Here is a 19,481-nt window from a genome sequence, read left to right on the forward strand (position 1 = left end):
AATGTAAACCTTCCCTTGCTCCTGTCTTCTGTCTCCTGACCAACCTGGTGTCTTTCCTACATGGCCCTGCAAGGCGTGCATGCCTCCCTCTCCAGAACTTATGAGGACAACAAACTTTGTGTTTCCCTGACACTTCCCTGTGTCTCCTCACATGGCCGTACCCAACTCACCATCGCATTTAAAAAAATACAAAACACTTGGTCTGTGACTTGCATTTCTTGTTTCTTCATAGTGACTTTGATGCTCACAAGGATTAATTTTGAAAAGGCCTAATATTTATCACTTCTTCAAATTTTGTGCCTTGTGCTTGTTGGATCACCTCTAAGAATCTTTGCATACCCTTCATGACCCATGGGGTCATGAAGATATTCATCTATTTTGTTTTCTAAGGTCTGTATGTCTTCAGGTTGTATGTTTAGGTCTAAAATAGTCTATCTTAATGTGGCATTTATTATAGCAGAAAGTGAAAAATGCCACCCGCCATGTTGATTTTCGCTATCCCTCACATGTGCCTCTGTTTGTACAGCGCTCTCCTCAGGGCGCCCTTGACCTCTGCGTTCCTCAGGCTGTAGATCAGAGGGTTCAGCAGAGGGTTGAAAAGGCTGTAAAACAGGGATAGGATCTTCTGCTGCTCCTCAGGGTGGCGGGATTTGGGGGCCATGTACATGACAATGGCGCTGCCAAAGAAGAGCCCCACCACACAGAGGTGGGAGGAGCAGGTGGAGAAGGCCTTCCTGCGGCCCTCCCCGGACTGGATCCTCAGGATGGCAAACAGGATGCGTGAGTAGGACACCAGCACCAAGCAGACGGGCCCAACTAAGATAAACACACAGGCTGCAAAGATGACCACTTGGTTGAGCCCGGTGTCAGCACAGGCCAGCTTGAGGACAGACAGGATTTCACAGAAGAAGTGGTTGATCTCATGAGGCCCACAGAAGGGCAGCCTCAGGATGAGAATTAAATGGACCAGGGCCAAGAGAAAGCTAAACACCCAGGAAGTGCTGGCCAGGACCGTGCATATTCTCCAGTTCATGATGACAGTGTAATGTAGGGGGTGGCAGATTGCTACGAACCGGTCATAGGACATCGCAACCAAAATCAGGCACTCTATGTGAGCAAAAGCCAGATACAAAAAAGTCTGCATGATGCAAGGAACAAAGGAGATGGTTCTTTTCAGCTTCACAAGATTTGCCAGCATCTTGGGGACGTTGTTGGAAGCATAGGACATGTCAACAATGGCCAGGTGAGAGAGGAAGAAATACATGGGGGTGTGCAGTCTAGAGTCTAAGCAGATAAGCCCTAGGATGACTCCATTCCCTAAAAGGGTGAGGGTATAGAAGAGGCAGAAAAGTCCAAAAAGAAAGAGCTCCAGTGCCGGACTGACCTGGAATCCCAGCAGGGTGACTTCTGTGATCCACGTCTGGTTGCCTCCCATGCTCCTATGGCAGAGACAGACAAGTCCACATTCACAACAGGAAGGTCAGAGCTCTGAGGTAATCAAGACTCAACATATCACTCTAAATGCTACAGAATGAACATTGAGAAATATATTACGGTGGATTGATTTTCTGTCATTTATTTTTAGATATGTCTAAAAAACTCAGTGTGTTCGTATAAATCAGAAAAAAAATCCCCTTGTATCATTTGAAGGATAGGATATATCTGTATATAATTTATTATAAATAAAATATATTACAACGTATTATAAATCATTATATACTGTACCTAATAGTGCACTCGTGCGTGCGCACACACACACACGCACGTTGTTGGGGGAATTAAAGTGCTCTGGCTTCCCTTCAAGGGTGTGAGTCTTGATTATCAATGTAGTTAGAAGAGAGACGCCCTGACAGGATGTGTGCAACTGGAGGTAGTTTTGTTTCCGAAGCTTGCTTGTCTTCTTGGTCCAAGATAGGAGGGGATTAGGGCCCTTTGTTCTATATATGTTGCTTACTTATCCATTTACCTTCTCAGATGCTCTTCTATTTATTTCAGATTTAAAGTGGCTTCTAAATAAAGTCTCAATTTTATGGTGTCTTTATAACTTTGTAAGCCCCTCATTTCAGCTACTGATTCCCCCTACAAGCCTCTTCTGGTACCTCTTTTCCATCTCCAGTGTTTACGGTTTTATTCTGAGAGTTTTATGGACTATTTTATCACCACTGGATACTGAAATTAAGCCAAAAGTGAAAGAAGTCTTTGGCTCCATGCAATGAACACGTCTGTATCCTAAATTCAGGTAAACGGGAGGACATTTCTGCAGCTTTCTCAACTATGAATCTCAAAAGGGAAAATGAATTAACACTTAACGGCTATACTGTAATTGTTTTTCTTTGGGGGTTTTCTCTTTTTTCTTTTGTAACGTAATACACAGAAAAATCTCTGAGCTTATCTTATTTTCTGGTGTGACAGAAATGTCATCATGATATCTTCCCAGCTTTGGCAACTCCTGTGGCCACCAACTCCCCTCAGACCTTCTTCACCTGTTACCATGCTGACTGCCCCCTGCTGTTCTGAGGGGTTCTGAGCAGGTCACTGGTTGGGATATTTCCAGAAACAACCTGAGAACTATCTTTACTTTCAAATTAAGCTGTAGTTTCATATCCAACAGAGTATTTTTTAAAATAGTTTCATTTTTTTCTTTGTAAAAACAGAAATCCTCAAATTCATATTTTAAATTCAGGATTATACTATAGAGACTATTTTTTAACTACCATTTTCCCTTAATATAATGAACATTTTTCATGTATTAAAGTAATATTTTACAGGTATTATTGAAAACTAGTGCAATATTCTATTATATTACAATTTATTTAACTTCTTATTGTTGAAAAATGTGGGGTTCTTTCTCTTATCTTTATAGCATCAAGATAAATATTCTTTCAAACGGAGGTTTTGTCTACGTTCATGATTATTTAGGATATATTCTGCAAGTCAAACTGCAGATGCTAAGTACATGGACATTTCTAAGCTTGTGATACCTATGGCCAGCTTCCCTGCAGGAAAAATGGATGAATGTCTCCCTCTTGTCAACTTTGAAAATGGAATATGTGAGTAGAGTTATACAATTTAAATTTACATTTCAACAATTCTTTAACCCATATTCCTTGAGAGCATCATCTGTTCCAGCCTCTCTTTTAAACTCTGGAAAAACGGCAGAGGGAAAGCGGACACATTCTAAAGGGGATACAGATAGTGAAGAAGTCGGGTGGTGTATTTGTCATCTACTCTTCAGGTTTCCATTTAGGGGAGAAATCTCTCTCCCCCTGGATGCAAACACCAGAGGATACCTGCCTCTCTCCTGCTCTCTTATTTATAGGATTTGTAGAACAGGAAACAGGACCCGAGGACTCCCCTCCTCTGCTCTCTTTCTTGGTCATACGCATTTCTATTCTTTCAGGCTAAAGCCTACGGTGGTATGTACGGTCCCATTTAGGGGTGGGGGTCAGCTAATGGTTGTGATTTTAATTTGGAGAGACATTTTGTTAAAGCTATATAGATCGTGTCTTCCAATAAGCCTAAGAAAGCATATATTTTTAATTTCTACCTGATTCCTGGGTCTATTTCTCTATTTCTTCAGACTGGGAGCAAGGAGACATCATGGTTGATCACCATCCCTAAAACAACAGGAGCAAAGAAGTAAAATATTTGTTGAAGGTACAATGACGAAAATGAACAGGGTTCTATGACTGAAAGTCACTTGGTGTGAACGGGGGTCCTTTAAATGGGATTGTGAGGAAAAATCTTTCTAACAAGGAGACGCATGGGTGGAATCCAAATGATGAAAGGGAGTCCATCCTAACTACAGCCAAAGTGGACTGCTCCTTGCACAGGGAACAGTGAAGACAAAATCCCTGGCAGGAAGGACTCAGTGAGGTCTGGTAACAGAAAAAAATCCAGTGTACCACAACCATAGTAACTAAGAGGTTGTAAATATTCATTATAACCCGGCTTATATTAAACAACTTTTGGAACTGATAGAAAGGTTATAAGTTGGAGGTGGATTAAGATATTTGGCTACTTTTGGGGCGCCTGGGTGGCACAGCGGTTAAGCGTCTGCCTTCGGCTCAGGGCGTGATCCCGGCGTTATGGGATCGAGCCCCACATCAGGCTCCTCCGCTAGGAGCCTGCTTCTTCCTCTCCCACTCCCCCTGCTTGTGTTCCCTCTCTCGCTGGCTGTCTCTCTCTCTGTCAAATAAATAAATAAAATCTTTTAAAAAAAAAGATATTTGGCTACTTTTATAACATAGGACACCATGCAACCATTAAAAAGGTTAATATAGATCTTTATATAGTGAAATGAAAAAAATTTCCATATAAAGTAAAAAAATGTGCATATAATATGATCCAACTTATATTTTAATATAAACATATTTGTACACATATGTCTTTCATGCCTACTTACAAATATGTAGAAAAATTCTGTAAGTTTTATACATGAAACTGTTTATATTGATTATCTTGAAAGTAGGATTGTATGGGGATTTGTCTTTTACATAAATTGCTTATTTGCTCATTTGCTTAATAAACTTATGCATTACCGAGGGGTAAAAAAAACCAAAATATTTTCATTTTAGAAAAATCTACAATGTAATATACAACTAAAGGTACACGTTATTCCTGCTCACCTTCGGAGTAATCCTCACCAAATTTTAACGGGAATCTCAGATCAAAGCACATTTTCTTACAGCTTCATACGGGAGAAATAAATCACTACATTATGAAAAATAGTTAACCTTTGACAGGAAAGGGGAAATTGAAAACCTCAATCTCATTTTTCTTTATACAGATTTTTTTCCCCCTGAATTGTCCTAAAAGAGAAAAAGATCAAGATCTTCTATTGACTAAAAGTAGAAATAGATCATAAGTTAGGTTGAAAATAATTGCAACACCCACCAAAATGTGAACGAGAGCACAGGCAGAGCTGTGATGTTGCGGAGGTCGGAGAAAGTGGCCTTTGTTGTTCAGAGAAGCACATCGCGATGCCCTTTTAATTTCCTCATCTGCAGTGTCGCTTTTAAGGGTTTGAAGTGAAAAATCAAAACACTGAAAACAACAATAAAACCAGTCCCTGTAAGCAGAATCAGAAGTGACAGAGAATTTAGCTGTCAGCTAGGAATCTTCCCATCAGTATCTTAGAAAAAGTCACTTAGAATCAGCCTGTTTACTAGTGGGAACTTTTTATCCCAAGCCAGTTCAGGAAGGCCTCCTCTTTCCCTGGAAACTGCTCAAGTGTTGCATACCAATTTTTGCCTCTGTGAATTCCTTTTGTTTATAATCGTGTGGTTGACCAACATGCTTATTAGCAGACACATTTGTGCGGAATGCAATGAGATTGCAAATTTGAGAGGCATTTGCCCTCTTTGATGTGAACTTACGTGTCTAAGCCTCTGTGAATTTGGTGTTTCTCTTAAAAGGAAGTAGTTGTCTTAAGCTAACTTCCTGAGTTTGGGGTGGACATTCATTGGAGGTCCCAAGAAACAGCAGCAAATTATGATCAGTAAAATATCTTACAAAGTCACTCAAATATTACTGATTTTATATGGGCTGAGAGACCTACTTTTGACTTATTGACTTACTTTTAAATTCATGCAAGCAGAGCATAGTTCAAGGATGTATACTGAGCTACCAATTAGCAGATGTGAAATAGGAAACTGTCCAACTGTCTGGACAATACAAATTTTGTCTGAACAGAATATAGCATTTTGTGGACCAAATATTGTGTTAATGGGTCTCAGGGAATCAAGCCAAATAGGACGGCTCAGAGAGCTCTTAATGCCCGAGTTCTCCAGGAATATGGCCATTTTGTAAATTTTTAAGGCTCTTCTGAAATAAGCACGTTCTGTCACCATGGAAAGCAAGGTACAAGTAATGACAGAAAATGAGGTCATGCTTTCAGAAAAAGGCTTGTATGCATGTTTTTAGAGCTAATAAAGACACAGGAAGCAGGAAACACTAAATTTCTTTCCAAAGATCATCTTTGGATGAGTCCTAGGAGTCCTCCTGGAGGTGAAGTGTGATACGAGCTTGAAGAGAAAGGGCAGGCAGGCTGAGCACAGAGCCTGTGGCCAGGGAAGCCTGTCTGGGCCCGAGATGGGATGCCGAGAGTGAATCCAAGGGAAAGTCCAACGGGCTCATCCGTGATGTGTCCCTCCGTGTTCCTACTGCACCCAGGCCAGTGACCTAGGACAGCAGACACATGGATCCTTCAGCTATCAGATAGGCCAGGCATTAGCTTCCCTTTCCCAAATGATTAGAATTGTTTGACTAATCAAAGCTCATACTTAAAACAATCAGGAATTCTAGAATTTTATATGTAATTTTTCCTAAGATATTTCTGAGAGAAAGCAGTAACCAATTTCGAAAATTGCAGGAATAAAGGAGGCAAATAGAACTCCTAGCAAAACGACTCGTTTCATCGAATGTGAGCTGCTAACAAACTATAGGTCATACTGGATGCCAGCCATACTTTCACAGTTTTGTAGGAAGATCACAGAGCCCACTCTATAATGGTGACTCTCTAAAACACTGGTTGTCGATCAGCTCATTTGTTGAGGGTGAGGAAATAGAAAAATACAACATAAGGTGAGGGCATTATTTCCTTTTAAAGAGTGGCATGGTTTTGCATTTTCAATTCCACAGTTCAAGAAGCCAGATTTGTTTTTTCCTCTGAGAAAAAGCCTGGGGCAGATAACAACAGAGAGAGATACCTCGAGTTACTTAAGCGTCTTCTCCAGCTCCATATTAAAGAAAAGTCTCAGTGCACAGAATAAAGGGCAGGTTCATGGACACATTGCTCTGTTCTTCCATAGCATGAAAACTCACAGGGACTGAAAACAGCAAGATCCCGGAAGAAGGATGAAAGCGGCACGGTCAGCAGTGTTAACAGTGCTGGTCAGAGCATCATTCCAATCTCCATTCGGGAAAGTGAACAGTATGACCTGGAGCCACTTACTCTAGCCACTGCCTCATTGTGTTCATCCACAAAACAGTGACAACAGGTGTCTAAGAGGGCTGATGTGAAGGATAACGGCCACTAAACTGGTATATATTCGGAGTTATATAAGTGTTCACTACTATTAACAGTATTAATAAGAACACAAAGTTCAAGAAAGAGTCCAGATCATCAGGATTAGAGATCCAACAAATTCATGGTATTGTAAACCTTTTCCCATTTATCTTGCCTTTCTTTTGGGTAATTTTTTGAGTTTAGATAGAAAACACACCAAATAAATAAATAAATAAATTACACACCATTTTCCTTTCATTTCTGTTAATGTTTTTACATGCCGATTTTAAAAAATTAATTTTCAAAAGGAGTTTAAAGAAATGGAAAAATCCTGTAAAGGAAACTCACTCCTGGATTGAAGAGGAAAACACAGGGTTGAAAACTCAAAAATCTCTCGAAAGGAAAGGAGGCCGTACTTCAGATATTTAGCACCAGCCCGCAGTGAGGTTCTATCCATCACCCTGAGGGAGAGCCTGGGCCGTCAAAGCCGGTGTTCTGGGGCCGCACACATTTGTCCAATTTTCACACTTACTCAGAAACCACCTCCAATACTTACTCCAAGACTCAGCTTGACCCTAACGAGCAGCAGAGGGTAACAAACACGGATTCTGAGCCCAACTGCCTGGGTTGAAACCCCAACTTTGCCGCATGCTAGTTTTGTGACCTCTCTGAGCTTCTCCGGTCCTCAGCTGCACCAGCTGCGAAACGGGGTGAACAATAGCCTTCATGAGTCAGCTCACATAAGACACTCAATAAGTGCTTAACAGTATATTAGGAGTTTGAAAGCCATCACACAGAGTAACTTCTGGATCCGATAATCCTAAGGAAACACGTGAAGCATCCCAGTGCTCCTCTGCTGAAGCAAGGAACACAAAGAGAAGGTGCACACAGCAGACCTGGGCTTCCCCGTCCCAGAACGCCATCTCTCTCCAGGCAAGCGACAAGTGGGTCCTGTTGGGGCAGACAACGTCTCCGAGCGCCTACAGGGGCAGGCACTTAACCAGGCAGGGAAGGAAGATCCGTCTCAGGGCAAGTAAGCACTTATCTCCGACTTCAGGACTTTTTATTTGTAAGAAGAGGTACCTGAGCCACGTGACCCTTAAGTTCCTTGTAGTTCTTTCGTCAATCAGATCATATCCTACTGGATGGTGAGCTGACTCCTCCTCTCTGACACAGTCATGAGAAAGCCAAGAGCTGCCGCATGAGGACAATGAGGGGAATGCGGACGGAGGGTCTTAGGGGTCAGAGGCATCATGGCTCCACCATAGGAATTAGTAGCGGTACCTGGAGATCCCCGTCAGGGCCCCAGTTATGAAGATAGGCTTAGGGTCACACATGAAAGGCATTCAGTCACTAATGCCCAGAGCCAGTGATTTCATTCCCACCCCTTTACCCATTTCTCACCTGCAAACCCCTTCCTACGGTTAATGGACCACATTTACTTACAGTGGTATAAACTTTTCTTTTCTTCAAACATGGCCTTGGGTTTAGAAGAAACCTCACAGGGAAGGACTGGGAATGAGTCTCTTGTCTAAAGAGACCTCATCAGGAGGTGAAGCCCACATACACAGTTCTCATGGCAGAACCTGATGATGGATTCGTTTCTGCAAGTGAGGGCTTCGTTCTGTCATCATCTGAACCGAGCTCCGTCCCCACAACACGAATAATGATTCAGGAAACAGAACCCTGTGGCATTACATCCACTCATGTTCTCCTCAGAGAGACTTAAAGAGTTTGCTACTTTCCTATCAGCAGGTGAACCAATAAATGCATTTCCCATGTGTATTCGTTTTGCTCTTTCAGTGTCCCATGGGAGTTTTAATGTGCATTTGTTTGGGATTTGTGTTTGCTTGGGATTGGGTGACGCCAGGATATCTCTAAAATATGCAAGACCCTGGCACGGAAAATAAAAAATTCAAGATCACATCATAAATTAATTTTTCTCCATATGTATTTTATCAGCCTTAAAACTGCTCCACTCTGTAATTCTGTTTGTAGAAGAGAGGCTGTGATTTCTTGATGTCTCATTGTTGGGGTGTCATGGACCCTGTTAATACATCTTCTCAGAAAAACAGGTTTCTCCTAATGGAGAAATGTTCTTGCCAGAAAATCACTGCACATTTCTCACTTACGAGTATTCTTGACTTGGCAGTTTAGATATACTTCTTCCTTAATTTTCTTTAATTTTGTCTCCATTTCAAACTTCTCAAGGTTTCTGAATCACATTTTTTATTTCTTCATCCTGGGTTAAGGCCTACAGTTAAAATGAATCTCAATAAAACCTTTGGGGAAAAAAGAGTGGGGGGTGACTAGGTGGCTCAGTCAGTTAAGCATCTGCCTTCAGCTCAGTTCATGATCCTGGGGTCCCGGGACTGAGCCCCACAACAGGCTCCCTGCTCAGCGGGGAGTCTGCTTCTCTCTGTTCCTCTGCTCCTCCCCCACCACTGCCCCACTTGTGCTCCCTCTCTCTCAAATAAATAAATGAAATCTTTTAAAAAAATGAATCTCTTCCCCCACCTCGTGTGCTAAGTGATGTTTGATGATTGTAAAGTCCTTCCACTTCTAGCTTCATGTGTCCATGTAGAGTCTTCGATCTTAAACTTTGGCAGAAAAGGCACTTCAAAATAAAAGTAAGATATTTAATCTATTGGACAGCAGAAAAAATATATTTAAGGGGAGGATATTGGTTTTATTTCTTTTCTTAAAATAATCTGTGTTGGATAGAGCCTCACTTCACATACGTTTTCATTCTTCAAGACACTCCACTTTATTCAAGTACTAGTCCTTGATAGCGTCCAATCTTGAAATGTTTTTCTTTGTTCCAAGTCAATTTTGTCCTTGTTGTACCTATTTGACTTCAAATATAATAACAATCCTTCAAAGCACTCAGGGAGCTCTCTTCAACTATCCAAACCCAAATTGGACCCCCTTCTCCAGAAGACTAAAAGCACTTACCATAACATCTTTCAAAGTTGTGCTTAAATAATTTTATACTTTTTAAAATAATTTTTTATTATTTTTTATTGTTTGTATTTCCTGTATTTTACAAGGAAAACAAGATTATTACAGAAAAATAAATTTCACTCACCAATACCCAGATAGAACCAAGGATAATACGTTGGTGCATGCTCATTCAAATATACATATTTAGGGGTGCCTGGGTGGCTCAGTTGGTTAAATGTCCATCTGACTCCTGACTTCAGCTCAGGTCATGATCTCAGGGTTGTGAGACTGAGCCCTATGTCGAGCTCCACGCTGGGTGTGAAGCCTGCTTAAGGTTCTCTCTCTCCCTCTCTCTCTGCCCCTCCCTGCCTCCCTGTTAAAAAAAAATATGTATATTTACCACTTTTATTCTTTTGGTTGAATAGTATGATGGTATTTAACACAGCATATTGTGGATACAAAGAGGTGTCATGATTTGTCTCTATTTTTTTTGTCTCTAATCTTTGAAGTGGAGAAAGCAAAAGCATTTCTTGTGAAGAGTCTGAGACTTCTTTTATTGTCAATATTTATATCGATTAATATGTTAGTAAGAATAAATGTTACAAAGCATACTTGGCTCTATCATTAGTGATGGACCTTTATTAAAGAATGTCAATTTAGAGAGAGGTGTTTGCAGATCACAAATGTAATACCTACATCTGCACCTAAATATCATGTTAATATTTTACCATCTCTGAGACAGAAACTCCTCCTTCAGAGAGCTTGAGTCTTGTCTTTCTTTTTCCTTCCTTCCTTCCTTCCTTCCTTCCTTCCTTCCTTCCTTCCTTCCTTCCACCTGGCACATAGAATTTCAATGGGGTATTTGAAGAAGAGAAAATAGTCTAGGTGATGATGAGAAATGAGAAGTATGTATGATTGTTTCACCAGTTCTGTCATGATAAACCTTTCTAAGTGTATGAAGCAATTGAAGGAGGTGCTCCATCAAAACAAGGGGAGTAAACCAAGAAAGAGAAAGACATGAGATTAATGAACTAAGGAATCCAACCCAGGGTAAAGGCAGATGAAATTGCCAGGGAGCAATAGTTCAGATAGAAGGAGAATGGACATCTCCTGAGGGACTGATATATTATTTGAGGTGGCTGATGGGGATTAAGAGATACTAAAAACCTTAGGAAGAGGGAGTAAGAGTCCAAGTGGAGGGAAAAACAAGGTAATTTGTTAACATCACCTTTATTACTTATACCTAGAAGCATTTAGTTGCTATATACTTCCTGCTTAGAAATTAGGTGAGGGAAAACATTGGCCTAATAAAAAGTTTTCTATGCAAACTTGTTGCTACTGCTGATGTGCTATGGATGAATGGCTTCCAGTGGGATGTTGTTTCTCTTTCTTCTATCAGTAGACTTTTCCAGAAATTTCGTCTCCTTGGTTGGGCTGATCAATGGGTACACTGCATTGTACCCCATTCAGGATCAGAGAGTGGGTGCTTACCACCACTATCTTTCCTAATCAGATGTTAATCATAGACCACTAATATGTCAGACACTAAGGGATACAACTGATCGAGACAAAATCTTCATTCCCTCTGCTCACATCCTAGTGGTAAACAGGAGAGTTGCACTCATGTTACCTTCCTTCTTAAAAGTCTCCATGCTTCTAGCAGCATTGTCCACAATAGCTAAATTGTGGAAGGAGCTGAGATGCCCTTCAACAGATGACTGGATTAAGAAGACGTGGTCCATATATACAATGGAATATTACTTAGCCATCAAAAAGAATGATTTCTCAACATTTGCTGCAACATGTATGGGACTGAAGGAGATAATGCTAAGCGAAATATGTCAAGCAGAGAAAGACAATTATCATATGGTTTCACTCATTTATGGAACATAAGAAGTAGGAAGATTGGTAGGAGAAGAAAGGGAAGAAGAAAGGGGGGATAAACAAAAGGGGGAATGAACCATGAGAGACTATGGACTCTGGGAAACAAACTGAGGGCTTCAGAGGGGAGGGGGATGGGGGAAAGGGATAGGCTGGTGATGGGTATTAAGGAGGGCACATATTGCATGGTGCACTGGGTGTTATATACAAGCAATGAATCATAGAATGGTGACTAACATAATAAAAAAAAATTATTAAAAAAAAAGCCTCCATGCTTCTTTACCAGCCTCTCTCCACGCACTTTTACGGGGGGAAATGGAATTTTTTGTTGTAAAAGGGAAATGGGCTCCATATGTAAAAAATAAAGCAATCCTGAAAAGTACAAAGAAAAAATCTAAAATTATTTCATATCAAAGCACCCTGAAATTACTATCGCTAAATAGCTTGGTATCCCAGAGATTTCTTCAAGTAAATATATAGATTCAGGGCTAATAAATGTAATCACATGATATCTTAGGAAAATATTTTGACTTTTATTTGCGTAAAAAGAATATTTTCCCCAAGTGAAAATAAGCAATTTGGGAAAATATATTACCCACACATTTGGTTAGTGGACTCCCACATATCTCTGTGTGCTTAGAGAAATATAAGGAGGGAAGGATAAACAGATAGCATTTTAATGAAAATTGGTTCATACTTCTCTTGCTATTTTTAAGTATATATATTTTTTAATCTAGCAAAAGGAAAAGTACCTACTATGTAACTAAATTATTCTGAGTCCTTTTTAATCTTAAAAGATTCTTAATACAATCTTTTTGACATAACAATAATTTTTCATTATATTTAGAGGTTGTAGCCATTAAGTTTTAAACATTATGCCTTTATCGTGAGAGGTTACCAGTTGGATCCCTAAAGCTAAAGGATGAGAAAACTAGCACACTTCAACTTCCTACTTAAGACTCAAGAAGTCTTGCTTCACAACTTGAACCGTTGAGCAGATACTGTTGGTTGACTGCCCTGTGGCCGCTATCCCTTCCTTGCTGAGCTAGTACTGATATTCTTGAGGTATTAAGTAGTAAACTTACCAGAGAAAGTGGGTCTCACTCTGAGCCACAGGGGATTAAACCATAATGGATCTAAGACAAACTCTCAGTTTCATCCTCTTTGTCAGAGACTGTTCAGAGATGACCGTTTGGCCCAATTTTGGCCAGTGAAATACCAGGAAAAACCTGCTGAGGGAGAGTGATTCCAGAAAAGATCTTCCTTCTTGATAAAGAGGGAAAGACAGACCAAAAAAGGTTTCTTCCTGCTTCTTTCTTTATCGGTTTTCAATATTGGTATGTCAGAAAATTCTACATCAAAACATCTGAAAATGGCTCATCTACCATATGGCTGGGGAAGAAAAAATCTCCATTCTGCCTTTATTCCTAAGGTCTGTTTATTTAGTAAAGTGATGTGGGTACAAAGATAAACTGGAATGATATGGTAGAAAGTCACCTAGTCCAGACAGGTGAGACTCTGAGATAAGCTGGTCTTTGAGGAGGTGGTGTTTGAGACCTGACAAATTAGAAGAGTGGGTAGAAGAGGATTCCATGTTTTGTCTCTTCACTCTTTTTAGGCTCTATATTGATTGATAGCCATTCTTAATTTCAATCTAGTCAAATTTATCAAAGTTTTCTTCTGGGGCTACCAATTTTGTATATACCATTTTAAAAGTCCTTCCCTTTCTTATCTTCTACAAGCTTTTTGTATAGTTGGCATTTAACATTTAAGTCTTGAAAACACTAGGAACTGAGTTTTCTGCCTGCTTGAGTATTGACATGGTTCCTCAATTGTAAGGCATGAATCTGCTTCTGTGCCTTATATTTTGTTCAGTTTATTTATTGGTCAATGCCTGGATGAACAACACAGTTTTATTTACTGGTACTTTATACTACACTTTATTATCTGGAGAATTAAACACTCCCACCTTGTCCTTTGTCTTTTTAAATAGTCTTTGGGCTAGGCTTGCCCTTTGCATTTTAGAATCAGCTTGTGAAGTTCTGCACGTATCCGTACCACTGGAATATTGTGGGATATTGATTAGGATTACATTAAGTATATTAATCAATTTGAGGAGATTGAATCTTTGTAATATTATGCTTCCCAGTCCAAGAAGTTGGCATATCTCATGTTGTACGTCTGTGTACTTAGCTGTCATAGGGACTCAATAAATTTTTCTAATTGTATCTTTATAGTTTTTATATATTGTTTCTTAAATTTATTCCTAAGCATGTTAAAATTAAGTCCTATAAGGGCGTTTGGGTGGCTCAGTTGTTAAGCGTCTGCCTTCCGCTCAGGGCGTGATCCCAGAGTTCTGGGATCGAACCCCACATTGGGCTCCCTGCTCCGCTGGGAGCCTGCTTCTTCCTCTCCCACTCCCCCTGCTTGTGTTCCCTCTTTCACTGGCTGTCTCTATCTCTGTCAAATAAATAAATAAAATCTTAAAAAAAAAGTGAAGTCCTGTAGTCTATACGAGCATTTTGTAAAATTTCATTTTATTTGTTGTTATATAAAAATGTAGTTGGTGTTCATATTGATTTTGTATCAATCCACTTTGCTAAACTTTCTTATAATTTGGATTTCCTACATATATAATCATGTTATCTGTATATAATCACGGTTTGTTTATTTCTTCTCAAATGTGTGTGCACACACAAATGCATATATTTCTTCTTTTTGTCTAACTGAACTCTTCAGGGTCTCTAGTAAAAACGTCAAAACAAGGAAAACAAGTGGTAAGAGTCTACATCTTTGTCTCATTTTTTATCTTACTGGGAAAGGTGCTAGCATTTCACCAGTAAGTACTATATCTATCATATGTGTTCTTTTGGTTTTTGGTAGATCCTCTTAGGAATACTCACTGTTATGCTAGGTTGTAAAGAATTTTATCATGAACTGATGTTGAATTTTGTCAAACAATTTCTTGGATCTACTGATATATATCCTTTAATTTGTTAATGTGGCAAATTATTTTCATTGTTTTAATGTTAAATAATTCTTGCATTTGGAGAATAAAAACTTCATCAAAATGTAATATTATTTTGTGGACTTATTTTACTAATATTTTCTTTAAGATATTTGCCTCTCTGTTCACGAATCGGATTAGACTGCGATTTTTCTGTTTTATAATGTTCATCTCATTTTTTTGTATCAATGGCTTACAGTGTAAGTGTATTTACATTCTCATTTTATAAGAAATCCAATGATAAAGAGTATTGGGTTTGTTAAATTAAGGGACTCAAAAGGGCATTCAAGGACCCAGAACCATGTGGAAAAGCTCCCAGTCTTGGAATACTCCAAACCACCCCTCACAGTGATGACTTCTTCCCCAGAAATCTCCTCAGGGCACCCATCACCTCTGTATTCCTCAGGCTGTAGATCAGTGGGTTCAGCATAGGGTTGAAAAGGCTGTAAAACAACGATAGAATCTTTCTTTGTTCTTGAGAATAGCTGGATTTAGGGGCCAAGTACATGACAATGGTGCTGCCAAAGAAGAGCCCCACCACACAGAGGTGGGAGGAGCAGGTGGAGAAGGCCTTCCTGCGGCCCTCCCCCGACTGGATCCTCAGGATGGCAAACAGGATGCGCCAGTAGGACACCAGCACCAAGCAGAGGGGCCTGACTAACACAAACACAGAGGCCACAAAGAGAACAATTTGGTTGAGTCTCGTGTCAGCACAGGCCAATTTCAATACTGACAATATTTGACAGAGAAAGTGGTTGTTTTTTTGTGGCCCACAAAAGGGCAACCTCAGAACGAGAGTAATATGGACCAGAGCTAAGAGGAAGCTGAATGTCCAGCACGTGACAGCCAAGATGGTGCAGACTCTCCAGCTCATGATGACAGCGTAATGTAGGGGATGGCAGATGGCCACGTACCGATCATAGGACATTACTATCAAACTCATACACTCTGTGGCAGCGAGGGCCAAATACAAAAATGTCTGAAGTACGCATGGAGCAAAGGAGATGGTTTTCATCTGCATTATAAGATTTGCCAGCATCTTGGGGACAATGCTCGAGGCAAAGGACATGTCAATGATGGCCAGGTTTGAGAGGAAGAAGTACATGGGGGTGTGCAGTCTGGAGTCCAGCCAGATGAGTCCCAGGATGAGCCCATTCTCCACCAGGGTGAGGCTATAGGATAGCCAGAAGAACCCAAAGAGGAAAACGTCAAGTTTGGGGTCAACCTGGAATCCCAGCAGGATGACTTCTGTGATCCATGTCTGATTGCTTCCCATGTTCTTTTGACAGATAGGTACAATGCTGCACTTAGCACAGGAATTTTGGAGCTGAGTGGTAGAAAAGGAAAAGGGAATGGTACATTCATACAGAGTAAGAATTTATGAGAGGCCACAAGTCAGTCATTGATGGATCCAGTCTAGTCCAAAGTCTGTGCTGTTGATCTGTACAGTTAGCTTTTAGAGATATTTAATAAATTTAGTTATTAACCAATATTAATAATTAGTAGACTTCACATAAAAATTGGGGTCTCTGGCTACTTTTCAAAAATAGAAGAAATTCACTGTAAGCAATAATCAGCTGAAGCTAATAAGGAAATAGAGTCAGGTTCACTTTCACTTACCTCTGCTTCCACTAATTTCTATTTTCTCCCAAAATATTAACAATAATAATTGACATGAACAATTTTATCATTGTACTACACTATTTGGTTAAGAAGAAAGATCTGCGCTCAAGAGGAATTCCTAACACATGAAGATGAGAAATCAAAATATAAAATACAAACCCCCAAATAGATAGCCAGAGTTTAAAATGAGATCATTTTGGCAACACCAGAAATGAATCAGAAACATGTATGCTCCAAGTGTGAAGGCGGAATGTTATACCTGGAACTCAGTTCTTACGGAGTCAAGGCAAGTTTTGGGAGATGGGATATACTAATACGATTGCTTGAAACTAAGGGTGTAAGAGGAGGTATAACACAGCTATTGGGCTGCTGGACGAGGTGACTACAAAGAAGTCAGTATGCTTCCTGGCTTTCTCATTCGATCGCCAGAGTCTGAGACTAGTATTAGATATTACATATTATTTATTATATATGCAGAGCCCACAGAGCTGGGTGAAGAATAACAAAAATTCAAAACCACAAGACAAAAAAGAAAGAAAAGGTGGAAAAAAAATAAAAATAAAACCATACTAAAAACAAAAAAATCTTCCACTCAGAATGTGTGCCTAAACACACATTTTGGGAAAAAGAAGTTCTGGTAATGAGGAAAAACAAAGCGAACAGTTAGCTTTGAATTCATTCAAATGTAATAAACGTATAGCACGATCTTCCAAAGACTAAGGATGGTTAGGATGTTCTAATAAATTAATAAAGGCATAGTAATTACTAAATGATTGGTAAATTAAGAAAAATGAACAAGGTAGCCATAAAAAATGAGTGTACAAAATAGATCAAGCACAGACATTTGAAATAAGACATAAAGCTACATAATTTTATAACCAATAAGGAAGATCATTTCCAGACCTCACATTAAAGAGAGAAAAGGTGTATTGGAGGGTCACATTTAAGCACCACACAGATGTTAACGCAGATAAACAGAGGGCTGCCATTTTCAAAGTGCAATCTTGAGACATGAAAAATAGATTGAGCAGCTACACTTAGACATGATAGTTTCCAGAGCAAAAGAATGGAGAGAAGAGTGAAGCACAGTATTTGAAGAGATTTCAGCAAAAATGTTTCAGAATTCAAAATAGACCTAAGTCCTTAAATGGTTAAAAAAAAATGCATTCCACTTAACGAGCACAAAAAATAAAGATAAATGTATACTCAAGCAAAATGAAGTATTTTCCGTTATTGAAGAATATATGAATCTTCAGATAATAAATGTATTTTGATAGCAGAATAGGATAAATAAAAATTCTCAATGAATATAAGTTCTTAACAATTATCTCTTCAACCGTTGTCTTTCCTCCATCCTCTACATTGCACTGTGTCTAGACTTTGTGGGCCTTTTATTCAATCAAATTATAGTCGATCAACTTATGTCCCTCAATTACCCTTTCAGATGTTTTTCTTTTTCTCTCTTCACCATGTGATAGACTTTTTCATGACTACATTGTAATTGTACATTTATTCTATGACTGACGCCAGGTTAACATTTATCCCATCTGCCTGATTTTAAAAAAAAATTTTTTAATGACTTTATTCTTTCCGTCCTAAGAGTTTAAAGTTGATTCTTCCTGTACACATTGTTTTTGGTTCATTAGAGTGCTCTTTTTGTTTCATACATAGGATTTGTGATTTTTTTTTTTCTAAGTAGGCTCCATGCCCAGCATGGAGCCCAACACAGGGCCTGAACTCACAACCCTGAAATCAAGACCTGAGCTGGGGTGGCTCAGTTGGCTAAGTGTCTGACTTCAGCTCAGGTCGCAATCTCAAGGTCACACAGGATCCAGCTCACATCAGACCCCGTGCGTAGTGGGGAATCTGCTTGGGCTCTCTCTCTTCCTCTCAAACAAATAAACAAAATCTTAAAAAAAAAAAAAAAAAGACCTGAGCTGAGATCAAGTGTTGGACACTTAACTGACTGAGCCACCCAGGCACCCCGACTTTGTGATTTTTTTAATGGAAGCACTAATTTCATTTGTTTCTTCAGTAACTTTTGTTAGACTGTTTTATCATTTACTTTCTCCAGAATTAAGAGGAAATACTAAGAATCACCAATTATAAAAACAATGAAATACATAGGAACAACAATTCAAGTGCCAGTGACTTCTCATCAGTAAGAAAGGGTCTGAAGACATAAGCTACGACCTTAATGTGCCAAAGAGGTAAGCCATTGCTCTAAAATGTTGTACCTTCAAGAGCTCTCTTGAATGAAAGAGAGCCAAAACATTATTGGACATGTGGATAGGAGGGTCTTGACACCTACAGATGCTCAGTACACCATTAAAGTATATTCGTCAATAAGAATAAAAGTGAATCAGAGGTTCTTTTATAAGTAGGCACAAGGCCTGCTTAAAATACACAAATAATATTGACACATCACTTGAAAAAATATGCTGGTAAATTTTATGGCCTATGGATTATAAAATAATTATTTTGGTATTTTAAAGGGGTGAGATGAAATCTAAAAATAGTAAGTAAACAAGGAAGGGATGTTTGATAAGCTCAATTTCTTGATGAGAATCGAAACCCCAAATGCCTAAATTTGTTAGAATAATTTACTAAACTTGGATATTACCAATTAATGAAAATCATCAAAAACAGACATAAAATCTATAGTTTTCAAAATTATAAGGCAAATAAACTAAAAGCATTATCCATCCAGCAGCAGGCAGAAGGGGGAAAAAGGGAAATAAAGAAGCAAATAAGATTTGATAAACAAAAAATACAAAGTAAGCTGGCACTAATAAATCTATACATATTATCACATTATATGTAAATACAAGTCACTAAAAGATAGTTAATCATATTAGATGAAAATCAGAAAACCAAGTCACAAAATCCTTACAAGAATCAGAACTAAACCGCCCAAACATAAATCCAAACTCTGTCTCTCTGCCTCTGTCTGTGTCTCTCTCCCTCTCTCTCTCTCTCTCTCACATACACACACACACAAAGTTTTAAAAAGGAATA

The 19,481-nt window shown here is 39.2% G+C and overlaps 2 protein-coding genes across 2 annotated transcripts in view; both read right to left on the minus strand.

Annotated features, from left to right (window-relative positions):
* Positions 1 to 502: 502 nt before the first annotated feature.
* LOC103669079 (olfactory receptor 2A14-like) overlaps positions 503 to 19,481 on the minus strand; it is a 56,561-nt gene continuing 37,582 nt past the window's right edge. The window contains exon 5 of the mRNA XM_008697402.2: positions 503 to 1,439. Coding sequence (XP_008695624.2) covers positions 503 to 1,439 — 937 coding nt within the window. The remainder of the gene's footprint in view (positions 1,440 to 19,481) is intronic.
* LOC103668963 (olfactory receptor 2A12-like) lies at positions 14,949 to 18,376 on the minus strand. The gene has a single exon (XM_008697281.2). The coding sequence runs from the start codon at positions 16,114 to 16,116 to the stop codon at positions 15,184 to 15,186; it is 933 nt and encodes a 310-aa protein (XP_008695503.1). The 5' UTR covers positions 16,117 to 18,376; the 3' UTR covers positions 14,949 to 15,183.

The sequence above is a fragment of the Ursus maritimus genome, unplaced genomic scaffold (assembly GCF_017311325.1).
Source record: "Ursus maritimus isolate PB19 unplaced genomic scaffold, ASM1731132v1 scaffold_3, whole genome shotgun sequence".
Taxonomy (NCBI): Eukaryota; Metazoa; Chordata; class Mammalia; order Carnivora; family Ursidae; genus Ursus; species Ursus maritimus.